Source organism: Brienomyrus brachyistius, chromosome 8 (assembly GCF_023856365.1).
Source record: "Brienomyrus brachyistius isolate T26 chromosome 8, BBRACH_0.4, whole genome shotgun sequence".
Lineage (NCBI taxonomy): Eukaryota > Metazoa > Chordata > Actinopteri > Osteoglossiformes > Mormyridae > Brienomyrus > Brienomyrus brachyistius.
Window position 1 is genome coordinate 23,995,410 of NC_064540.1, and position 21,943 is coordinate 24,017,352.

At 45.6% G+C, this 21,943-nt stretch overlaps 4 protein-coding genes and 3 non-coding genes across 12 annotated transcripts; 5 read left to right on the plus strand and 2 right to left on the minus strand.

The window, feature by feature from the left end:
• Positions 1-1,711: 1,711 nt before the first annotated feature.
• Positions 1,712-7,627, plus strand: si:ch211-218o21.4 (actin-associated protein FAM107A). Of its 3 annotated transcripts, none has more exons than XM_049023100.1 (5): positions 1,712-5,269; positions 5,656-5,845; positions 6,182-6,287; positions 6,643-6,784; positions 6,981-7,627. In XM_049023100.1, the coding sequence occupies exons 2-5, from the start codon at positions 5,728-5,730 to the stop codon at positions 7,095-7,097; spliced, it is 483 nt and encodes a 160-aa protein (XP_048879057.1). In that variant the 5' UTR covers positions 1,712-5,269; positions 5,656-5,727; the 3' UTR covers positions 7,098-7,627. The 3 variants fall into 3 exon arrangements, with proteins under 3 accessions (XP_048879057.1, XP_048879058.1, XP_048879056.1); XM_049023101.1 differs by having other exon boundaries at positions 5,659-5,845; XM_049023099.1 differs by having other exon boundaries at positions 1,712-5,845.
• A 119-nt stretch (positions 7,628-7,746) lies between these two features.
• LOC125747675 (renin binding protein) lies at positions 7,747-15,085 on the plus strand. 3 transcript variants are annotated; one of them, XM_049023093.1, is made up of 11 exons: positions 7,747-8,168; positions 8,662-8,811; positions 9,051-9,126; positions 11,278-11,353; positions 11,580-11,758; positions 11,954-12,178; positions 12,455-12,536; positions 13,043-13,218; positions 13,417-13,548; positions 13,635-13,722; positions 14,143-15,085. In XM_049023093.1, exons 4-11 carry the CDS (start codon positions 11,284-11,286, stop codon positions 14,208-14,210), a joined length of 1,020 nt encoding a protein of 339 aa, XP_048879050.1. In that variant the 5' UTR covers positions 7,747-8,168; positions 8,662-8,811; positions 9,051-9,126; positions 11,278-11,283; the 3' UTR covers positions 14,211-15,085. The 3 variants fall into 3 exon arrangements, with proteins under 3 accessions (XP_048879050.1, XP_048879051.1, XP_048879049.1); XM_049023094.1 differs by having other exon boundaries at positions 8,662-8,801; XM_049023092.1 differs by having other exon boundaries at positions 8,662-8,767.
• Positions 15,086-15,289: 204 nt separating this feature from the next.
• On the minus strand, positions 15,290-17,743 carry ccdc115 (coiled-coil domain containing 115). The gene is made up of 5 exons (XM_049023098.1): positions 17,404-17,743; positions 17,139-17,242; positions 16,167-16,276; positions 15,849-16,037; positions 15,290-15,678 (listed from the first exon to the last, which is right to left on the minus strand). Exons 1-5 carry the CDS (start codon positions 17,509-17,511, stop codon positions 15,575-15,577), a joined length of 615 nt encoding a protein of 204 aa, XP_048879055.1. The 5' UTR covers positions 17,512-17,743; the 3' UTR covers positions 15,290-15,574.
• A 60-nt stretch (positions 17,744-17,803) lies between these two features.
• On the plus strand, positions 17,804-21,297 carry LOC125747676 (EBP cholestenol delta-isomerase). 2 transcript variants are annotated; one of them, XM_049023097.1, is made up of 6 exons: positions 17,804-17,856; positions 19,283-19,308; positions 19,582-19,909; positions 20,027-20,063; positions 20,213-20,343; positions 20,801-21,297. In XM_049023097.1, the coding sequence occupies exons 2-6, from the start codon at positions 19,303-19,305 to the stop codon at positions 21,025-21,027; spliced, it is 729 nt and encodes a 242-aa protein (XP_048879054.1). In that variant the 5' UTR covers positions 17,804-17,856; positions 19,283-19,302; the 3' UTR covers positions 21,028-21,297. The 2 variants fall into 2 exon arrangements, with proteins under 2 accessions (XP_048879054.1, XP_048879052.1); XM_049023095.1 differs by lacking the exon at positions 17,804-17,856 and adding an exon at positions 19,131-19,162.
• Positions 18,139-18,210, minus strand: trnae-uuc (transfer RNA glutamic acid (anticodon UUC)). The gene has a single exon. It is a non-coding gene; the product is annotated as a tRNA-Glu (tRNA).
• trnah-gug (transfer RNA histidin (anticodon GUG)) lies at positions 18,538-18,609 on the plus strand. Its single transcript has one exon. It is a non-coding gene; the product is annotated as a tRNA-His (tRNA).
• A 368-nt stretch (positions 21,298-21,665) lies between the features above and the next one.
• Positions 21,666-21,738, plus strand: trnaf-gaa (transfer RNA phenylalanine (anticodon GAA)). The gene has a single exon. It is a non-coding gene; the product is annotated as a tRNA-Phe (tRNA).
• The last annotated feature ends 205 nt before the right edge of the window (positions 21,739-21,943 follow it).

Consider the following 21,943-nt stretch of genomic DNA (forward strand, 5'->3'; position numbering starts at 1 on the left):
GCCCCCTCTGCAGCCGCCTGCTGCAGTTCCCGGGCAGGCGCCCCCTCTGCAGCCACCTGCTACAGCTCCCGGGCCGGCGCCCCCACTGCAGCCAGCTCCTGTTCCTGACCGCGCTCCTGTTCCTGACCGCGCTGCAGCAGCTCCCGAGGCGCCCCCTCCGCCTGCTGACCCTGTTCCGGTCCCTGTCCCTGGCCCCGCTCCTGTCCCTGGCCCCGCTCCTGTCCCTGGCCCCGCTCCTGTGACTCCTCTGCCCTTGCCTCGGCCCCGACCGAGGGGCGTGATGTCCGTGTCCCGTAAGGGGCGGGGACACAGACGCAGGGCTGGGGTCCCGCCCACCCTGCCCCCTGGCTCGCCCTGCCTCGCCTGCGCTGGGGCTCGGTTGGCGCCTGCGGGTCCTGGCCCTCCGGGTCGGCTGTCGCCTGCGGGTCCCTCTCCGATGCCTCGTCACCCCGCCTCGCTCCCCTCTCCAGAGCCTGGTCGGTCGCCTGCGGGCTCCCCGACGGCGGCTCCTCGGTTGCCTGCGGGGCCCCTACCTCCGGCCCTCCACCGGACGTCGCCGCCTGCTGCGGCTCCCCCCTCCTCCGGGCCTTCGCCGTGGGCCCCTCCTGCTCCCTCGTCCCCTTCCCTGGTGCTCCCTCCTGCTTCCTCCCTGGCCCCTCCGCGGGTCCCTCGCCCTGCCTCCTCGGCCCCTCCGAGGTCCCCTCCGGCTCCGGCCTCCCGGCCGCCTGCGGCCCCTCCGGCTGCCTCCCGTCGCCCGCTGGGGCTCCCTCGGGCTCCCCTTCCTTCCTCCTCCTTGTCTCCCTACGCCCCTGCCTTTGTCCCGCCTGTCTCTGCCCCTTCGTTTTTTGCTCCCCCTTGCTTTGTTCCTCCCGTCTCTGCTCCTCGTCCTTCTGGGTTCCCTCTGTTCACTCCTGGCCCTTTTGTTCCGCCTGTTCCCTCCGTGTCCCCGTTTCTTGTCTGTCTGTCTGCCTTTCCTGTCCTGTGTCATGTCTTGTCCTGGCTTCTGCCTCTGTGTCAGTTTTGCCTGTCTGTCTTGTTCCCTGTCCCTCGTTGATTTCTGGTTTTGTTTTTCAGGTCCTGTTTTGCCTCGTCCCGTCCGTCGCCCCCTTCCTTGGCGCGCCCGGAGAAGCGCGCCTTTGGGGGGGGGTTCTGTCATACCCGGCTCGTCCGCTCCTCGTGTGTGCCACGCCCCCTGATTACCCACGTGTATTTCCCTGATCGTCTCCTGCTTTGTCTAGTTACTTTGATTAGTCCTGTGTATTTAAGTCCTGGTCTCCCCGGTTTCCCTTGTCCGTCATTGTTTCCTGCTGTCTGTTGCCGTCCAGTGTTCCCTGACCCGCTTATCCTTATTAAAACCCCGTTTTCCCGTATCCCGCTTGCCTGCCTGCTCCTTACCCGCACGATCACCGCTTATCTCCGGCGTGATCGTGACAGTGTTCTACTTAATATAACAAAAAGTAGCGGACACCACTACCCCCCCCCTCCCCCCCCCCCCCTCTCTCGGTGTAGCGGACACCGTCTCCTCCCCCCCCCCCCCCCCTCTCGGTGTAGCGGACACCGTCTCCTCCCCCCCCCCCCCCCCCCGGTTTGGCGGAAAATGCCCCCCCCCCTCTCGGTGTAGCGGACACTGCGTCTCCCCCCCCCCCCCCCCCCCCCCGCTCTCGGTGTAGCGGACACCGTCTCCCTCTGCAGTGTCAGGTGAGAAGTTCCTGTTTAACAGCCGGGGCTGGAAGTTAAGCTCGTACAATTTTGACAAGGGGCGAGTTCAAAAACCGAACACTAGCCCCACAGGCTAGTACAAAGAAAATGCATGTCAGACTCCATTTGGCTAGAGCCAAACCTTTTTAAGATCCATTTGTTATAAACCTTAAGAACATTTGCTTAACCGAGGTAATTTCTAGACAGCGACCCGTTTGTACTGGCCTTACTGATCAGGTCTGTTTTACAGTCCTTTTTGATGTTTGCACAATAACTGGGTCCTTTTGTGGGACAAGAGTGGCTGTTTGGGGACAGGGAAAAAATCAATGAACAGGTGAGTACAGGATGATTATGGTATTTTAATGCTCAACATCACCCTGATAGCACTATAATTTTTGAATATTAATAACACAGAGGAGACTAAGGCTGAAACACCTTAATGCATGAAACAGGAAGCTTTCAGTTTCTGCACTGATTGTTCTTTGACTTGTATATTAAAATAATCAGCATTTAACCTGCATTAGTATGCAGTTTATCAAGAGTGCAGGAACCAGACTAGAGCGTAAAACTGTTTTGCCTCCAACTAAATTGAAATATATTTTTATAAGGACTGGCTTTTTTATTTACCAAGTGAGAATTTAGCAGTCCATTTCTGCAAGTTTATACAATGGTAAGGGAAATTAATGTTTTTCGGTTTAGACATAGGCTAATCCTGCCTGCACCACTTTCGGGGTTAATCGTGAACACGGTTGGTTTGCTAAGGACAATGGCGATTACTTTCCATGTGTCATTTCCAAGTCACTGGCTGGCCTTTCTTCACGTCTGTACTCTAAATGTTGTGTGTGCGTGGCACCTAATAAATTTAAGTAGTTCTTCTCCTCATCCATCTTTCCTGCTTGCATGTCTGCTCAGTGTGAACTGTGGTGGTGCGAGTAAAGTTTTCATCTAGGAGAGGTAGGTCCTGAGAAAGGGCCGAGCAGGTACTATCTATCTGGGTCCTGGAGGTGAGAGTGCTCTGTCAGTGGTTGTATATCAAACCCAACTCTCTTGCAGGGTCGCTGTGATGTTTGTCCGGCTCTTCTGTTGCAGAGAAACCTCTTTGAATTCCTGAGCATCGTGATCTGGAGGTGGTCCAGGGTGCTCTATTTTGGGGACCTGGTAGTGAGTGGCTGGCTGGCTGCCCTTTTTAAAGTCATTATTTTAATAATGAGCAACGGCTGACTGGATTGCCAGTCCAGTGTCCCAGGTTACAGACTATGTTCTCCTGAGCTTGTCTTAGCCCTGCAGCTTCTCAGTTTTTTGCCCCATCTACATATCTGTTCCGTCATACATGCCACCTGTTCTGTGTATTTTAGACGCTATTATGGGCTTCATACAAACTGCCCCACTTAATTTAATCCCCCACGTGTAAAATTCCCCACTTGTTTTAATCACTGGTCTTTGCAAAGCTAGGTATCAGTCTGCTTATGAAAGAAGATGGTGAAGATGAGTGTTCCAGTGCCACCTGACCGTACACATGTCCAGCTGACCGTAATGGGGGTGCGACTGTGGCCCACCCTCTCACACTGTGCTGTGCTTGACTGTTAGCTGTTGCAGTTTAAGGTCGAGGCCTTTAAATATTGAAATCTTTCCTACATCCGCATAAAATGCAGCATTAAAAAAAAACTGCAAAAACAAGAAGGTATACAAAGCAGGTGAAATATCCAGAACTGAGAACTTCAGCTTTAGGTAAAACTTATATCTGTGCAGTGAAGATGACAGGGTTGCCCCACAGCGGTCAGGAGAATCAGCAGAACTGTTACTCCTGTCCAGAAGAATTACAGATACCTGCTGCAGTTGCCAGCTGACGTCAATAGGGCTGGTTTTCCCACTGCTGCTGGCTTGTCGACAACGATTATCAGGGACTAAATGAACAAGCTGACAACCGACATGACTGTAAACTCAGCCAAGAGGACGGAAAACCCTGGGGCACCCAGAGTGCCTCTTATCTCTCTAGACAAATGAGGACCATCTGATGACCCAAAGGCAGCTGCAGATTCTGCACAGAAGGCAGCACCCGTGACGCTTTGCATAAGTCAAACATCTCCATTGTTGTTTTTTTGTAGGATTTTCATTTGCCATATACTTTCACTCATTTTATTCACATAGACTACAGAATTGAGAAATACATTTAAGTGCCAATCTAAATATGTTGAAAATGTGAGTAGATCTTTTTAGAAAACCCTATACAAAGCAATCCTTTGTATAAATGAATTAGTGAAAGACCAGGATTTCTATAATTAAAACCTATTTATATTGATACTCAAATGTGTACCATCCTGTGCAGTAATGAGAAGACAACCACCAGAGGGCAGCATAATGAAAAACAACATCGGCACCCTGCGGGGTTGGGGAACAACTCCTTCAGCACAGTAAGAAAACGTAACTGGCAGTACGAGTCATGACGTGTCGGTAACCCTGATGGAAACTTCACAGGAAATAAAGACAACGGCAAACTGAACCAAACCGCAGGGCCGCAGGTCCCAGGCTGCTCTCTTCAGCACTCAGACCTCACAGCTCACAGGCTTTGAAGGAGATACCCTGGCTTTTCTTTCTTTTTACCTTTTGCAAGCAGATTTTTGTTATTGTGGGAGTTTTAAGCAGATATTAGCTTCACATGTAACACATTCATGCTTGTATTTTATACATGGCCAGGGGTGAACAGGACACAGTCCAGTCATTTCTGCCATCAGCAGCATGGGGAGGATTGTCACAAATGGACAGACTGGTCCTATGGGTCATGTAGTACAATAGATGTGATATGACAAGAAATGTGCAGCATAATATCTATGGTGCAGAGAGACATTGGTAATCGAACGTCTATGGTATGGTGAGTCACATGCACATGTTTTCCCTTGAATTTTTTTTTTTCCAGGGACACTGGCAGAATCCTGCCATTTGAAAATAAAAAATAATAACAATCAACTGCTGTAGTCCTCAGCCTCAGTTGCTATAATGAAATTTTGAGACAAGTAAAGGTTGGGGTCAGCTTATAGTGAAACATGGGGAGCAAGTTTTAGTTTTAAATGATTTGCTCTTTTTATTTAGATTTTTATGTGGTGATTCATTTGGGGAGGCACCATGGAAGTTTGAAATCGTTTCGACAAGTCTTAACTTGGAATCAAATTCCTATGCTAATTCAAACTAATTTATTTTGTGTTTTTCAAGACTACACATTATATGTTTCAATAATATATGTATTAACTTAGTTTCCATATTTATTACATTCCCTCTAACTGAATGATACAATAATCGCCATGGTTTAAATTAAGAGCACATTTAAAATACTTAAATCCACACAAGGACAAGACGGCTGTAATGTGCCACACCTCACTCTGCCTGTTGCACAGCGCCCTCTTGTGCTGTGGTGGTAGAAACACAGATGCAAGACAGCCCAATAAAACAAAAGGAAAAGATTCGGCTTTCTCAGGTATCACTGACACCAGATCTGTATCAACAAGGTAACGGTGATAGCTTCTCTCCAGCACAGTCCAGAACATGGTGGATTTAGGGGAGGAGTGATCCTGCTGAGGTAAGTGGCTTTCTGTTTGACTTACTATTCTAACGTTTCAGAAAAACCGATATTCAGTTATTGAGTTATTCGTCTCAGGAGAGAAGCACGTGATCAGCGGCTGCAAGTTGCAAAGCAGCTTACTGCTGATTGCACATTGCTGGTCTTACCACCAGGAATTACAAAATTTCAACTATAATACAACGATGCTCTCGCTTTGGCATGGAACAGACACCAAAACAGGACACGCATCGCAAGTCTTCAGCGTGAACACTACGATGTTACTGAGAGTCTTCCTGTTTAAGGGCTTGTTTAATTAGTTATGCTTGGCCACCTAATTACATTATGAAACCCTACTGCTCCACCACTCTCACTGCACCGTCTCTCCTCCCTCACGCTTCTCCCAGCAGCAGGATGCGGCTGGATCTGTACCTCAGCCCCCGGTTCCAGGTGATATCTCATCTCCAAGGCTCAGCACCATGAGATCTGCCAGCAGCACCAGTACCGGCGGGACCAGGCAGGCCATCAACGCCGCATCGCAGTCTAATGCCGGCCCCCCCACTGCCGCTCACACCAACACTCATCACCTCAGCACAGGTGGGTGCAGCAGCATGATCAAACCTTGGTGTCTGTGTATCTGCCTGCCCTGTTTCTCAGGGCATAGGTGGGCACTGTTTGGGAGAACCAAAGCCTGGTGAACGGTCCCAGACATCTCCTCATGTTTTGGTTTTAAGTTCTTAAAATGATCCCTGTAACACCTCACATCAGGATAAATGTGTCTGGGAAATCCTTCAGACTTCCACGTATCTACTCATACTTCATATCATGACGTTTGAGTTTTTAACTACAGGGACTGTGCTGTGATGTGTCAACATCCATCAGGACGTGGCCCGTAGAAACGATCAGGACTCCGGCCTCTGCTCTGCTCCACAGGTGCTGTCAAACCTCGGCTTTTTGTCAGCGGCCCCCCAGCTAATCCTGTCAAGGTGTCCAGGACACACCAGGAGCTGCACAAGGAGCTTCTCCTGGCACACAAAAAGTAGGAACCTAAAGGCTCATTTTCCTCTAAGCCCTCCAGACGGCGCTGTTTAAGCACACAGCAGGGGGACAGCGATCTGAGATGGAAATGCTTGTTTTTCCGGTCCCCTCTTCCATACTGTTATAAAAAATGGATGGCCGTCTCTTCCACCTTTTGTGTCGGGTCAGAATGCGCACTCGGGGGCTGCAACCATACACCGCCTGTCAAAAGTACGCCCTCTGCGCAAATGCATGTAAACAATACTCCGCGCACAACCCACAGTTGCAGCACATGCTAACATGCTTGCTAGCTTAACGTGACCTCCACCCAAACCCGACTCACGCCCTCAGTCTCTGTCTCCCCCCTTCACCCGCAGGGGCCTGGTGGTCTGCAGGAGACCAGAGCTGCAGCTGGTACTGGAGCGACGGAGGAAGGAGCAGACTGAGAAGGAGGAGGGTGAGCAGAACCGGTCCCCCTTGGAGCGCGTCTTGCTTCAGAGGCAGCAGATAAACCAAGAGGTGAGATCAGGGGCAGGGGATGGTATCTCTCTCTCTCTCTCTCTCACACACACACACACACACACACACACACACACACACACACACCACCCCGGTGCTGCCGCCTTCTCCTCATTAACTTTTCACCCACACCATATTTCATCGTAAACATCATCTCCCTCAATCTATTTCACATCTCTCGTATGACGTATTTCAGAAGGAGAAGCAACTGGAGAAGACCAAAGAGGATCCCCAGCTGCTGGAGTTTCTAAGGGTTCGAGAAAACCTCAAGAAGATCCACTCAAGGCACATGAACGAGCACAGTGGGAGATAAGGCCAGACAGTGTAGAAATCTCAGACAAATAGACTCCTTGACGAATAAACACAGACTCCTCTGCCAGATGGAAATCTAGTATCAGTGTTTGAGTTTGTGGTCTAGATGTGTGTGGGGACAGCCTGCTTTGTTTGCATTTTTGGGGAAGTAGCCACAAGAAATCGGGATGTATTTGGTTTCAGATTTAATCATGAAAAACACCAGAACCGTCACATACTCATGCTGTGTAACTTTCATAGCATTAACGCACCTTTTCACTTGTCGACTATAGTAAAATTAATATTTAATTTTAAGTTGTGGCATCTACAGCTTCTCCACTGCAATAACATTTTTAATGGTTTGTGATCTGTTAAGTCAATGGAAACGAAATGCGAGTACTGAGTCCGTCTGAAGTTCCTGTTGTTGTTTTTTTCCATTAAATCCCTCCATACTGTATGTTTTTAAATGCATAAAATTATGATTGTGTAAATATAAAACGTCATCTTCTACCCTTTCTGTCTCACAAAACAAAACATGGAAAAAAAATTAAAGACGTTGTTCGTGTGTGTTTACTTGCTTCACGGTGGAAACTCCCATGCAGTTTACTGTTTTTCAGAAGTATTATTTAAGAATTAACTCATCACGATGGACAGTTGCACTTAAAAACAAAAAGCGGACATCATAATTCGCTAACCCCTTGCTTCGTTAAGCTGCATTTTATTTTTATTCCTGCATACAAATACAAGATAAAGTAAACCGAGGCTGCATACATGCTTGCTTTCGCTTTTAAAAACAAGGCATCTTCTCGGCTGTTTGCGCTGTTGCCCAGGCGCGTGCCGACCCCCTTTGCACGTGATGGACCGACGACACGCCACATGACGGTCATATGATAAGAAACGGGACCCGGGACGGACCGAGGGGTCGGAGATTCCTGTCCTGGGAGGAGAGAGGCAGGATCCGGGCGCCGGTGCGGGAGGAGGAAGCATTCTGGGGATCCTCCTCGTGAGTTAGTTAATCGGTGTTACTGGGAGACAGTGCACCCTGAGATACTACTTATCTGTATACAACGGCAGGACAGAGTCTGTCAAGTCGGTAAGTATGAGAAAGGTGACGCATTACCGTCACAAGAGATCGGATTATCGACTGACCAGCAGTCTTGGTGACTATTAACCTGCTGGCTGCTCATTTTAACTGAAAACGGCCGTATCTCATGCAGACTGAACCATGTTAGTGATACTTTGTCTCTTCGTTTTCATATTTAATATAGTTATTGATCATGACTGCAGATACCGTTTTGCAGTAATTAAACTTCTCTGTCTAGTATAACTAGGTTCTGCGGTATTAATGTGGTAGATGTGCGGCAATCATACTAAATGGAATTTTGCATTGATTTCGTAAGTTGAAACTTGCACTTAAACCTGTATAACAGTTTTATTTCAGACAGGTTTATACAATATCCTCTTTTATGAGAGAGAAATAAGGCCTGCTTAGATTTACAGCCAGTTGATTAATGACATTTAAGAGCCACTCTGTACGTATGAATGATATATATATATTTGTGAAAACTTTGGTCCTCTGCTTGCAGCAACAATGACCACAGAGCGATTGGAAAGGTACCGAGCAAGAATCCAGGCAGAACTGGACCAAGTGGTGGCATACTGGCTGAGACATTCCCACGACAAAGCCTACGGGTACCATATGGAAGCCACAACACCCTCTTAGAGGGTAACTTAAAGTACATGCCATTCTCATAATTAAAGCCAAATGTCGTTCATGTCGTAATTAACATACCACAGAAAATCTGAGAAGTTCTTAGACCATTAGACCTTCCCTGAACATCTGAGAGAAACTCAGGAAACCGGTTTTGCAATCCTGTATTAACTTATCCTCTTCCCTCACTCCCATCCTCACTCCCTTCCTCCTGTTGGCTAATTTTAAAGCATTTCCTGTGTCAATCTGTGTTTGCTTCCTCAGTGGGTTTTTCACATGCCTTGCAAAGGACGGAAAGATTTATGACGAGCTGAAGTATGTCTGGCTGCAGGGTAGACAGGTAAATATCATTTACATTGACATTTACATTTTACATATTCAACAGATGCTTTTGTCCAAAGCCACGTACAAGTGAGGCAAATAGCACATTGCAAACATACATACTGCCATGGAGTCAATTAGGCGTAAGTGCAGCTAGGCTGAGCTTCCAGTGAATGACCAGGTACGAGTGTAAGCAGGACTGGAGCAGGAGCTACACGACAGCTGTAGAACTATACAACAAATATTCACCAACTTCTAAGAAAGCAAGAACATAATAAGACCGTTCAAGGACCAGAAGTGCAACACAAGAACATTCAGGGAACATAATGAGGCATCAGGCTAATAGAGGAATTCATGGAACAAATGGGTCTTGAGGCGTTTCTTGAAGGTGCAGAGGGGGTATGATGACCAGATGTGGTTCAGCAGCTTATTCCACCATCGAGGAACCACACAAGAGAACCATCTGGAGTGACACTTCTCGCGTGGTGGAAAGAACTCCAAATGGTGCTGGTTTGCTGACCGAAAGGGGCGAGATTGAACATAGATCCTTTTGACGGAGATGGGTGCCTTTGCATTGATGGGTGTGTAGGTCAGCACCACGGACTTGAACTTGTCAAGTTAATGTCAAGTCAAGTCAAATTTATTATGGATCCGAGCGCCGAAGCACTGTCAGAAAAAAGGAGTACCAGTTTGTACCTTTGCTCGTCACTGGGACTGTTCCAGATACCTACAGCTAAGGCAGGGGTGGGCTATCCTATCCACAAAGGGCCAGTGTGTTTGCAGGTGTGAGGACTCTTCAGCCAATCACTCTTCTGATTGGTAATCTAATTAGGGAGTTGCAGCGAAAACCCGCACACACACCGGCCCTTTCTGGATAACATTGCCCACCCCTGAGCTAAGGGTACACTTGGCAGAACCAGGAGGATACATCCCCAGTGATAAGTCAAAGGTACAAATTGGTACTCTCTTTATTTTATTCTGACGGTGTAGGGAGCCAGTGAAGAGGAGTATGGGTGGGAGTGGCATGAGAGCATTTAGGCTGAATGAATATCAGATGTGCTGCCATGTTTTGATTTATCTAAAGTGGTCTGATAGCGCTGGTGAGCACTGGTGAGCACTGGTGTCACGTAGTCGTGTGTTAGTGCTGTTGCCCTGAAAGCAGTGAAGCTGCCTCTGACAGGCTGCTGTGGATGATTACGGAAGACAGTACAAACTCTGCTGTCGCCTCTGTTCTTAATGCTTCAGCTATAATGAATTTGCTTTGCACAGACCCCCTTTTGGGGTTCAGTCTTTTCGACATAGAGCTTTTAGCTGATGCTTTTAGCTGATGTGCCATACTTTGGCTAATTGCTCACATGTGAGAACTGCTGATCTCTGTAAATGATTAACACTTTCTTCTTAAAAAACATCAAATATATCAAAGTACTTTGCTTTAACTGTAAGCTGGGTGTTTTATAATTACGGGCATTCAAATTTTGTTTTTTTCTTTACCATTGCTGATGTTTTAATCATATTTTTTTATATAATGTGAAGATTGCCAGTAATCTAGACCATTTTGCGCTAACGGCAGTTTTATCAATAGAAAAAATATTCAGTGTATGTGTGGGATACATAGGGATAATGTTCTTGCAAGAAATATAAATTTTATTTCTACAAAGATGTAACTCTGTCTGCACCGTGCATTGTGGGTAAAGTTTTCCTGTTGCAGAGGTTCACCAGTAGAGATGGGAGAATATATTGAAATTCAGCATATCACAGTACAGAATGTGACTATTTGTATCATGTGGTCTTGCGATACCTATCATTTGGTCCGTATAACCTTTAGTAGTAAAAATACTTTATTAGGACAACTGTCTAACCAGTTTACATTTTGTTTCTAATTTTTTGTTGTTATTGCAAAAAATTGCATGCATTTAAATTGGCTTGTGTGCCTGTTATTTTTCATTCACATTTTTGTGTACTGTGTACAATATTATTTGAAGAAATAATAGTACACCTGTTCTCCACAGTCATGCTTTGATGTCATTTTAATTTTTTGCATTTATTTTTGAACTATCGAATTGTGGACTCCATACCGTGTATTGAATTGTATCGAGAAAAAAAGCATGTCATTCCATCCCATGGACCAGCGTTCTAGATTGACCAACGTTCCACATTGGTTTATTTGCAGGTATGGATGTACTGTCGCCTGTACAGAACGATGGACCGGTTTCACTTGCCTGAGATTCTGGAAGCTGCTAAATCAGGTTGGTGAAGCAGAGGATCTGTGTGCTGTGAAAAATCTGTTGTTTTTTTTTTGCTTTTTCCTCAAAGGTTTTACTTGAAGCATGAAAAACAGGGTTAGAATATATTAAGAAGCAGAGTCTCTATTGCAGTGTCATTAATGTATTGTTGTGATGTTTTTACAATTTCATCAGACTGAACGAATGCTTTTAAAATACTTTAACTCTGCCTCCCTACTCCCCAATACAGGTGGGGAGTTCCTTCGGCGGTTTGCATGGGTGCCCTCTGCTGGCAGCATAGGGAAGTGTGCCTTCTGCCTGACCCGGGACGGACAGCCAGTGAAGGTGCAGAGGACCATATTCAGCGAGTGCTTTTATGTCATGGCGATGGACGAGCTATCCAGAGTTACTGGGGATGAGGAGATGCAGGTGAGACACTAACGGTAAAGCTGACTTCCTTGGTGAGGTCAGTGGAGCTGAATTGACATGTGGCAACTTTTCGTAAACAAGATGGAACGTCCATGTCTAAAACCTGACTACAGGTGTTTCCTCATTCTGGATCTACAAATGGTTTGATCTGGACTTTTTCTGATCCCTGCCTCCCTGGGGCCATGCTTGTCTCAGGCACATGCTGAAAGCGTGATGGACCAGTTGGTGCACTGGGTTCGTGTGGACCCATCGGGCCTGGGCCGGCCCCGGCTCTCTGGCGACCAGCCTGTCAACAGCATGGCCGTACCCATGATGCTCCTCTGCCTGGTGGAGCAGCTCGGCGAGGGCAGGGCAGGCGTGGCTGAGAAGTACAGTGAAGTTGGTTCCTGGTGCGTCCAGCAGATCCTCCAGCACGTTCAGGTGATTGAGAAAGCGATAGCCTGCTTGGTGTGGTTTGTGTGGGGGCAGAATGGTACAACACAGACGTTACAAGCAGAAGTGGGATGTGTATGGATTGGTCCGGCGGGGGCTGGGACTCACTTGAAGCACATCTTCACATATCCAGTTAAACATTTACTTTAAGGTCTGCCAGTGTGTGTAAGCTTCAGTACGTGGTTCAGGCCAGTAGATGGTATGGTGCTGGACGCAGGTAGAGTTTCACTGTATATGAGACGTTTTCGTGTCTTTCCTTTACAGAGAGATGGGAATGCGATTCTGGAGAATGTTTCCACGGATGGGAAGGAGCTGCCTGGTTGCCAGGGGCGACTGCAGAACCCAGGTGAAACATTATCAGTAAACCCTGCCCTGTTTCCTCTGCACAACACAACACTGGAATAGTATGTTTGACCTTTGCTATGTCGGAAACGAAATTATTGATGGATCCTTATTTTTAGTGCAAATATCACTGGAAGGTAATCCCTTGCAATGTAGAAATTAATCCATCCATCCACCCACCCACCCATCCATCTACATACACACTGCTTCTTCTGGAAAACATAGAGGTGGCAGCATGCTGAGCAGGTGAGACCTGGCCACAGACCCCAGCTCTCTTTGGACTCCCCAAAGATTCCCAGGCCAGCTGGGAAATTCGAGGCAGTGTGTCTATGGGCTTCTGCCTAGTGGGACTGTTGTATTGAGTTATGTCTCTGTATATGACTACATGTGTGTGACTTTTTTTTTAATATAACTTTAGCTTCATGTGTGCTTTAAAAACCTGTCAGTGGGGCAGCCGCACCATCCTCTACCATCTCCACCATATAAGGAGACTGTCATGTGACCATGTAGGCCACGCCCTGGAAGCCGGCTGGTTCCTTCTCCAGTATGCTGCTGGCCGAGGAGACCAGGAGCTGAAGAAGGTGGCAGTGGACAAATTTCTGGAGTTGTCGTTCAAGGCTGGCTGGGACCCTGAACACAGAGGCCTGTTCTACTTCCTGGACGCAGATGGACACTGTCCCACACAGGTGGGTGTGGTAGCTATCAGTGCGGTTTAATAGTAAAATGGCATTTGGAACATCATATAGAAGATTAATATGCTTTGAAGTAATTGATGCATGTGGCAGTTTGTATGTTGAGCTGGATTTTTTTTAAAGCAGTTTTGACCACTGAGCCCCGCCCAGGGCTGTTTCCATGGTAACCCACAGTGACTCGATATCCTGCAGCTGGAGTGGAGCATGAAACTGTGGTGGCCGCACTGCGAGGCGCTCATTGCCTTCCTCATGGCCTACAGCCTGACCAAGGAGCCGGGCCTGCTGGACCGGTTCACGCAGGTGTACGACTACACCTTCAGCCACGTGAGTGACGGCCTGGTGACCACGAGGCCCCCGTCGTGACGGCTGACCTCTGACCCGAAGGCCTTGCTCTCTATGTTCTTGTTTAGTTTCCTGATGCGGAGCATGGAGAGTGGTTTGGGTATTTGGACCGACGTGGATCAGTGGAGCTGGATTTCAAAGGAGGCCCATTTAAAGGTGAGACAGCGGTTGGCTGAGCAGGGGTGGCAAAGGGCCATTGTTTACGCAGGTTTTTAGGATAACCTGTAGGTCAGCTGATCAAACCCAGGTGTGAGGACTCTTCAGCCAATCAGTCCTCTAATTAGTAATCTAATTAGGGAGTTGCAGCGAAAACCCGCATACACACCGGCCCTTTGCGGATAAGATTGGCCACCCCTGGCTTAGAGCGTTGCTTTGAAGTGTAACATGAACTGAGCACACAGGCACACATATACTCTGTATACGTAGAGCAAAAATTCTCTTTCAGAGTTGTGGGTTGGGTTCCAGCCCTGGCTCTGAGTGTGGAGTTTGCGTGTTCTCCCCGTGTTTGTGTGAATTTGGATCTGTGTATGTGAAAGGTTCACTTTGAACCACCTGGCTGTGCTCATTCTATTTTAGGGTTTTTCCACGTCCCACGGTGCCTGTTTCTTTGTGAGAAGCTGCTGGACACTCTCCTTGCTGACTAAGGTGTCACCAGCCCCACTCCGGTGTCCCTCTGCGATGTGCGGCTGACAGAAAGAGTGTTAGAGCCCTCACATGCAAGAGCTGAGCATGGCTGTTCTGCAACGCACATCAAAGGGCGACAGGAAACGGCTCGACATTCCTGTGGCTGGCTGGGTATTTTTATTGTCACATGATTTTTTTTTTTCTTTCATTTCAAGCTTTGCAATGTGAAAACTAACCTATTGATCCAGGTATTTACACCTCAGTATTTTGGGTAAACATATCACAGCCTATTAAATCATGGCATTCACTTAGCAGTTTTCTAAAATTACCTCAGCAAAAAAAATTTTTGAATCTGTCTATGGAATAATTGTTTGTACGTCATTCACAGGTTGATTTCATGCCCTTTTCCATTTACTGCCATTTTAGTTTCCTTAAGCTTAGACCTGACAGTAGACTGATCCATTTATGCTGGGTTTGTCGTACAATCCGGTTTTAAAGGGGATGGTGATGTATGGTTAAAAGGAGACAGACTGAATGAACTCAACCCTGGTCAGACGTACAAGCTCCAGTCGGCTTCTAGGTCTTATTGCGGCATGTAAACATGCCCCTCATCGGGCTTCCGATGAACAGAATGTGCACTACGCATCTCGGAAAAGGGAGATTTTCTGTTTTAAAAAAAATGTTTACTGTTCCTTTCCCCAACTAAACCGATAATTTAAAGTTTGTTTCACCTCTTGCAAAAAACACTTAATGTGCCATGTAGTTTTGTTCTGTCTTTGTGCCGTCTTGAATTCTTTTGACTGCATAATCACCATCAATGTCAGCTTAGATTCAAACACATTTAACACACTGTAACCTATCAATTGTTGCTCTTAATAAAAATGAAGTAAGGCTATTTTATTCTCTTTCTCCACCTGAAAGTGTTACAGGTGAATCTGCATCTGACAAGGGCAACAGCCCTCGAGCCCCAGATAACTAGTTAACTAATCTCTGTCCAGTAAGGTGGTTTGTGGTTGAGCCTTGTTTACACAGTGCACAGTGTCTAAGCTACCTGCATCCCAAAATACCTCATCAAGGGTGTTTTGTTAATGCACAAATATACGTTTTTTCATATACATTTATTGGTTAATGCTATGTCAGCCATTTGCATACATTAAATAATTTACACACGTTCATGCTACGAGGACCTGTTACAGGTTTGCTTGTTTTCCAGTAACCCACAGGACGCAGCAGTTTGCCTTTATAGAAATAAGATCCCAGGGTTCTTTGCAGGACACTGCCCCTGTTTGGATGGCTGATCAATGTCAGGATCTTGCTTGCCATGTTGAACATCTCAGCTTCCTGTTATGGGCAGACCAGGCCACTTCCCTATGTAGGGTCATCCTCAGTGGGACTTTCTCCTCTTCTCCTCCAACAGGTTGTGGAGTTCCTCTCTGGTGGAGATCACTGCGCCCTGCAGAGCCGCGATCTCTGCTGACAGCTCGATCACTGTAGAAACGCGACCCAGATAACAGTATGTGGAATCTATATGGTCACCTGACCTTTCAACAAGCGTTTGATTAGCTTAGGTGGTTAATTCAGCAGCTCAGTGAACTGAAACACAGAGATGGCCGCCTGCGTAGCAGGTTGCTGGCAGAGACATGCTCCTGCACACCCACCTTGCCTGAAGTCCACCTGCGCCTGCTTCAGGCTTTGTGGGACCAGGATTCCAAACCACTTTAGTGGGTCCTGATGCCTCTGCAGTCCTTTGCTCTCCAGTCTCGTATCATCTTTGGACACACACTCTTTTACTAGGACCAGTTCCTCCTGAGGGTTCTTAGTCTTTGCCGTTGTTCTTCTCCTCAGACCTTTCACATAACATATAACCAAGAATTTTTCTTCATAAACCTAGACCACATAATCTTACTGAGCAAATATGCGCTGGACCTCAAAGCAAATGATTAGCAGCCATGAGCCTGTGACTTCCCCCAATCTACCTCCTTCCATCGGTCCACAGTCCTCAACATCATCCTTAGTCTTCGGATCGTCAGAGCCCTGGGTCTCCTCCCTTTCGGCTTGAAACTCAGTCACGCCGCCTGGCAGCTCCCTTTCGAACAAAGAGGTATCTAATGATGCCACAGTTTTACTAGGTACTTTATTCATACATGGTCACTCTATTTTAATTCAAGAAACGACCTTTGAATCACAACTTTGATTTTGATGACACTTGGAATATGAATTACACACCAGAACTGTTTTTGTTCTCTTTTATTTCCCTTTAAGAAACTATGTGTAAAATAAAAACATAATTCAGAGTGTTTTCTTATGACCTGACTTTTCTACTGTGGAAGCTATATGGTTTAACTATAGCTTGATTTTAAGTAAGTTTCTTTTTTCAAGGTTAAAGTTCAACGAAGGGCTTGGACTAATGAAAATGCACGTCATGCTTTCTGTCAAGCTATGTGATTCGTCTTCAAAAATTGCACAGGAATTATCCATTGAAATGTAAAAAATTTCGACCAAAGATATTGGGTATTTTCACCCTCAATTTTCTAACAGAAGTCTAGTAATCTAGGCACCAAAATACAGCTTGGAAAACGAAGCTAAAAATGAAACGTGAAGTGTCTACTGACCAAGTCGGGGATACCACAACAGCCAAATCACAAACCTTAAACATAATGACTTTTTACATTTTTGTCTCTTTATATGATATTAAAATGAAACATTCTTATTTATTAAATCTAATCAGAGCCAATGTTCATTTTTTTTACCTGTCAGTACCCAATTTCACTACATAGCTCTGACCTAGTACCGGCCTTAGCTGATGTAGACCAACAGTGCCCGCGTTTGAGGCAAAATGGAATTGGGTAGCATGTCGGCGCCCCCTCAGAACTCGGCGCCCTAGGCGGCCGCCTATGTCGCCCCCAGGACTGACCTGGATCTGGAATAAACGATAAGCATGGCAGTACCTGACACACACGCGCACCTGGGGCTGTATCTCGCTGCCATACTGCAGGGCGGAGACCTGCTTGTTTCCCATGGCGTACCTCGCCTTAGAGATGGAGAACCAGCCCTGTGGTGCGAAAGGACAAGACCAATGTATTTGGCGTGGCCGCCAAGGCAAGAAAAAAAAATCAAATATCAAACTGATCTTTCGAATGTTAGAAGTCCTATTTGTGAAATGCAATATGTAGCTATCTAACACGGAACGTCACTACCTAAACCGTAACTCGCCTGCTCTATGAGTGAGTTGAACCTCTGCCTTTTCTCTTCAAGCGACTCCAGCTGGTCCATGAAGCGCAGAAGACACCCGTCCAAACGCAGCGAGACATCTTCCTTCATCGTGGAAACCTGTGGCGAACTCCGGAATATCACGCTCCGTTAATCCGTTTAACCAAAGATCAGTTGCATGCAAGACCGTCCACCGCTCGGTTCACTTCTTATATACAAAGCAGTGAATTTCGCATTTTACGCGACACAATAGTCCTCTGTATAGCTGGAAACTTCTAATTGATTTTGCTCCCACTACGATACTTCCTCATCATCTGACGCGCAGAAGCAACACGCTTCCTCGGCGTAACTTCCTGTAACTTCACTGAGGCACATGAGCTCCCCCTGTCGTAACGGAGTATACGAAGTGGTGGTCACTTCCCCAAAAGGTGATCCAAGGGACAACTTCACGCAAAGGTAACCAGGCAAAAAACAGTCATGTATATGAACAGCGAGGATCTTTGCACATAGTGATCTCTAGGTCAGCCTAGGGATGTTAAAAGGTCACTTCGGCTAACCAAATAACCTAATCAAGTACAAACAATACCAATGGGTGTGGGTGGACCAGAATAAGTGTAAACAGTAACACATGAAAGCAACGTATATGACGAATATTACATTTATCTTTGAACAACAAACAGCTACTTAAAATACCACAATTCAATTGGCGTATTACATATAAACAAAGTAAAACATACATTCCCATACCGGGAGTCGAACCCGGGCCGCCTGGGTGAAAACCAGGAATCCTAACCGCTAGACCATATGGGATTGTGCTATTTCTTTTTGTCTCCCGATCTATTAAATGGATTATAAATTATAGAATCAAATTTAAATTTAAAAGTAAAAATTATATTTCGAGGCAATGTACTATCAATATGAGTACAATACAAAAAATGTTGAAATTACTAATTTGCATATAGATAAAATTTAAGATGTAGCCATTAGATAACATTCATATCATGATTCATCAAGCAAAAAAAAAGTAAAATAAAATGATATTACAATAGGAACCCACATCATTATTATACAAAACCTGAGTTGGACTTCCTATATATAGCCTTTTAGAAAGTAACTTTGTACGTCCTCTAGTAGCTCGCCGTGATCGTATAGTGGTTAGTACTCTGCGTTGTGGCCGCAGCAACCCCGGTTCGAATCCGGGTCACGGCAGGGATAAATACCCTGATGCGGCAGAGAGGACAATTTTTTTAAGAAGCTGTATTTCAGATTATTTTATTAAAAAAAATCTGTAGAATTATGAAATGTCCACAAACTAAAGGACTTAGAATTAACTTTATATGATAAACTACCTGCCTATAGATGAAGCTTCAGTTTACTTCGTAGTGTATTGTACAATGCACCTAACAGCTCTGCTTCTACTCAGAAACTCATCAAACTGGACGAACAATCATAACAGAAATTAAAGCGTTCTTTTATTTCTCACGCAAAACCTGAGGCCGCTACGTCCGTAAACTATAAACTCGAAGACTATCTATGACGACATGTATGTTCCGAGACGTTCGACCAATTGGATACCTCGAATAGCTCGCGTGTAGGGACGACCATAGAACTTTGAGTCCTGATAGGCGGTAGTATCCAAATTATCCCGCCCATCTGAAGCTTCATTGGTTACTGATAGGTGTCCTGGACATAGCTGTTATTGGATGCTCGATGTTGCGATGCATTCTCGCTGGTTTAAGTCCATTGTGTATATAAAGTACAGGTGTGTTATTGGTGTTTGACTGAATTTCAAATATTTGGTTTCTTCCGGAGTGAAATTATTACGAAGACGTTGCATATTTTAGATTAAGCAAAAATATAACAATTGTCTTTTAACTTTTAGTGCCTTCTCTTGATTCTGCAATGACAGTAAGTATAGAGAGCAATGTCACAGAAAATATGTTTCTGTCGCTTTTCTAGGCAAACGAGCGTAAGCGTACCTACCAGAATATTTGTTATATAAATATATATTTTTATAAATAGGACAATCATGTATAATTGAACAGCAAGTAGCAAGTAATATAGTTATCCCTCTATATAGAAAGAGGGGGAAATTGTGGAAATTATGATAATTTAATGTGATTATAAATATACTTATTATATAGTAAATTATAACAATTTTATGTGATTTTTCACTTGCAGAAAGTATACACCGAGGCAGGGGGGACTGATAAGAGGCACCCTTATTGGCCACGCAGTCTGTCCATCCCAAACTACACTGAAAATGATCGGTCCATGGTTGAGATCCTTACCTTCCTCTTCTCAGTATCGGGATTGCTACTTTTTGTCACCTGGATGGTGACAGGGCGGGACGTGGCTGGTCTTCAGGCAGGCAGGAGGCTTTCAGTTGCTCGAAGGCTAGCTCTGTGCTGGTTTGCCGTATGTGGCTTCATCCACGGCATCATTGAGGGGTGGTTCTGCTTATATTACTCCATCATACCTTCTGATCAGAGTTTCCTCTCTCAGCTGTGTAAGTGAAACTAATGCTAGTCAGTCCTGACTAGGTGTGATAGTAGTAATTGATATGTGGAGAAGGAAGGCGATACAGGTACTACTGAAAGTGTAATCAAAGCTGTTTATTTTACAGGGAAAGAATATTCAAAAGGGGACAGCAGATACGTCATGTAGGTATATTAAGCTTTTTAATCATTGTGTGGTGAATCGCAACGGTTTTGGATGGTGGTTCCACCTCATGGACTCCCACATTATGTTTTTTTGTCACTCTTCTCCATCTGACTTTTTTTTTTTGATGTGATTGTGGCTGTCTTTACAGAGCGGACAACTTCACTGTATGCATGGAAACTGTGACAGCAGTCTTCTGGGGACCCTTCAGTGTCTGGATTGTCCTGGCATTTCTCTACAACCACTCCTATCGCTTTGTCCTTCAGCTGATCGTCTCCTTAGGTGAGAGAGCCCCATCGGAAGTGAAGACAAATCCACTGCATTTAATTAGTGGGTGCTTGATAATTTAGCTATATAGCGTGTTTTTGTTGAAAATGCAAGTTTTTATATTTCATTATGCATTTACACACTGCCCACACTGTCACTGACCACTAAGCGGGCCCCAATGGTATAAGTTGCTATTAAAATAAGCAGCATGTGTTCGATTAGTCTTAGACAGGGGTGGCGAATCTTATTCAGAGAGGGCCGTTGCGTGTGCAGGTTTTCACTACAACTCCCTAATTAGGTCACTAATTAGAGGACTGATTGGCTGAAGAGTCCTCACACCTGCGTTTGAACAGCTGACCGACAGGTTATCCTAAAAACCTGCAAACACACCGGGCCGTTGTGGATAAGATTGGACACCTCTGTGCGTCTCTTCTCTTTCTGTCCTCACACTTACGTGTATCTGTCCCGTCAGGCCAACTGTACGGAGCAGTGTTGTACTTCTACACGGAGCACAGAGAAGGCTACGCTCACAGTCAGCTGGGACACCCCATCTACTTCTGGTTTTACTTTGTATTCATGAACTTGCTGTGGATTGTCCTTCCTTTGCTTCTGATTGCGGATGCCTGGACAAACCTTTCATCTGCTCAGACCCTTTCCGACAATAAGGTGAGGGGCAAGGAGAAGACGAAGAGACAGTAGAGGAAGAAGCAGGGAAGGGAATTTTGGTGGTTTGTAGTAGAAATGGGGTGAAATGGGAATTCCAGAATCCATAATCAATGATTTTTTTATGCAATGGTACTGTATGAATGGTGAAAGAACTTAAAATTTATTCCAGTTCACTTTGCAATTTTATAGTCAGTTTTATACCATTGATTTTTGTAGGAATTGTTCTCATTATTGCATAGAGACCTAGCCGACGGTATTTTTAATGTTATTGTGCATCCGTTAATAAATCGTCCATTTGTACAATTTGCGTCACAAGGATCTCTTTTGTTTTACTGGAGGGTAAATTTCCCACTGAAGATGGGTTTATCTTGACATATTATAATTTCCATGTAACCCGAAGAAGAACCTTGTTTTAAGGGAGCAAAAGCAATGCTTCAAAAATGACCTCCAGACACAGTCGCTACGCAGGATCGTTTATAAACAAGATTATTACTCCGCTACCCAGTACCGGATAAGCTAATGGGATAATTCTCAAACCAGGACTCCCAGATTGTGTATGGTTTTGTTACATCACAGCTCCCGGGGGAATTTTGCCTTAAATTTTTATTTGCGTTTGCTGTGCTAGCATGAGCCAAATAATCTTTTGTCGCAGTGTACAAACTTTCTTGCGAGCCGAAATAGCTCAGTTGGGAGAGCGTTAGACTGAAGATCTAAAGGTCCCTGGTTCGATCCCGGGTTTCGGCAGTTGTTTTATTTCCGTTGTGTTTCATACCGCACATGTGTAAGAGTGGCTGATATTCCTCGGGTCTTAAGACATCGGCGTATTCGACGACCGTAGATCAGTTTTAGAAAATGAAGCTCTGGATTAGCATCGTTGTGGTAGCTAACCAAAGCATATGGGTCTGGATCGGATTCATTCAAAGCCTCAGCATCATAACCGTATTCCTTT

Coding starts and splice junctions, on each gene's coding strand:
- si:ch211-218o21.4 (XM_049023099.1), top strand. CDS start 5,728: ATGAGATCTGCCAGCAGCACCAGTACCGGCGGGACCAGGCAGGCCATC. Junction 6,288..6,642: donor CTTCTCCTGGCACACAAAAA/GTAGGAACCTAA, acceptor CTTCACCCGCAG/GGGCCTGGTGGTCTGCAGGA. Junction 6,785..6,980: donor GGCAGCAGATAAACCAAGAG/GTGAGATCAGGG, acceptor GACGTATTTCAG/AAGGAGAAGCAACTGGAGAA.
- LOC125747675 (XM_049023092.1), top strand. CDS start 8,667: ATGACCACAGAGCGATTGGAAAGGTACCGAGCAAGAATCCAGGCAGAA. Junction 12,179..12,454: donor AGATCCTCCAGCACGTTCAG/GTGATTGAGAAA, acceptor TTTCCTTTACAG/AGAGATGGGAATGCGATTCT. Junction 13,723..14,142: donor CAAAGGAGGCCCATTTAAAG/GTGAGACAGCGG, acceptor ATTCTATTTTAG/GGTTTTTCCACGTCCCACGG.
- ccdc115 (XM_049023098.1), bottom strand. CDS start 17,511: ATGAAGGAAGATGTCTCGCTGCGTTTGGACGGGTGTCTTCTGCGCTTC. Junction 16,277..17,138: donor CAGGTGCGCGTGTGTGTCAG/GTACTGCCATGC, acceptor TTTGTTCGAAAG/GGAGCTGCCAGGCGGCGTGA. Junction 16,038..16,166: donor CTGTGGACCGATGGAAGGAG/GTAGATTGGGGG, acceptor GTTATGTGAAAG/GTCTGAGGAGAAGAACAACG.
- LOC125747676 (XM_049023097.1), top strand. Junction 19,910..20,026: donor GAGTTTCCTCTCTCAGCTGT/GTAAGTGAAACT, acceptor TTTATTTTACAG/GGAAAGAATATTCAAAAGGG. Junction 20,064..20,212: donor GGGGACAGCAGATACGTCAT/GTAGGTATATTA, acceptor CTGTCTTTACAG/AGCGGACAACTTCACTGTAT.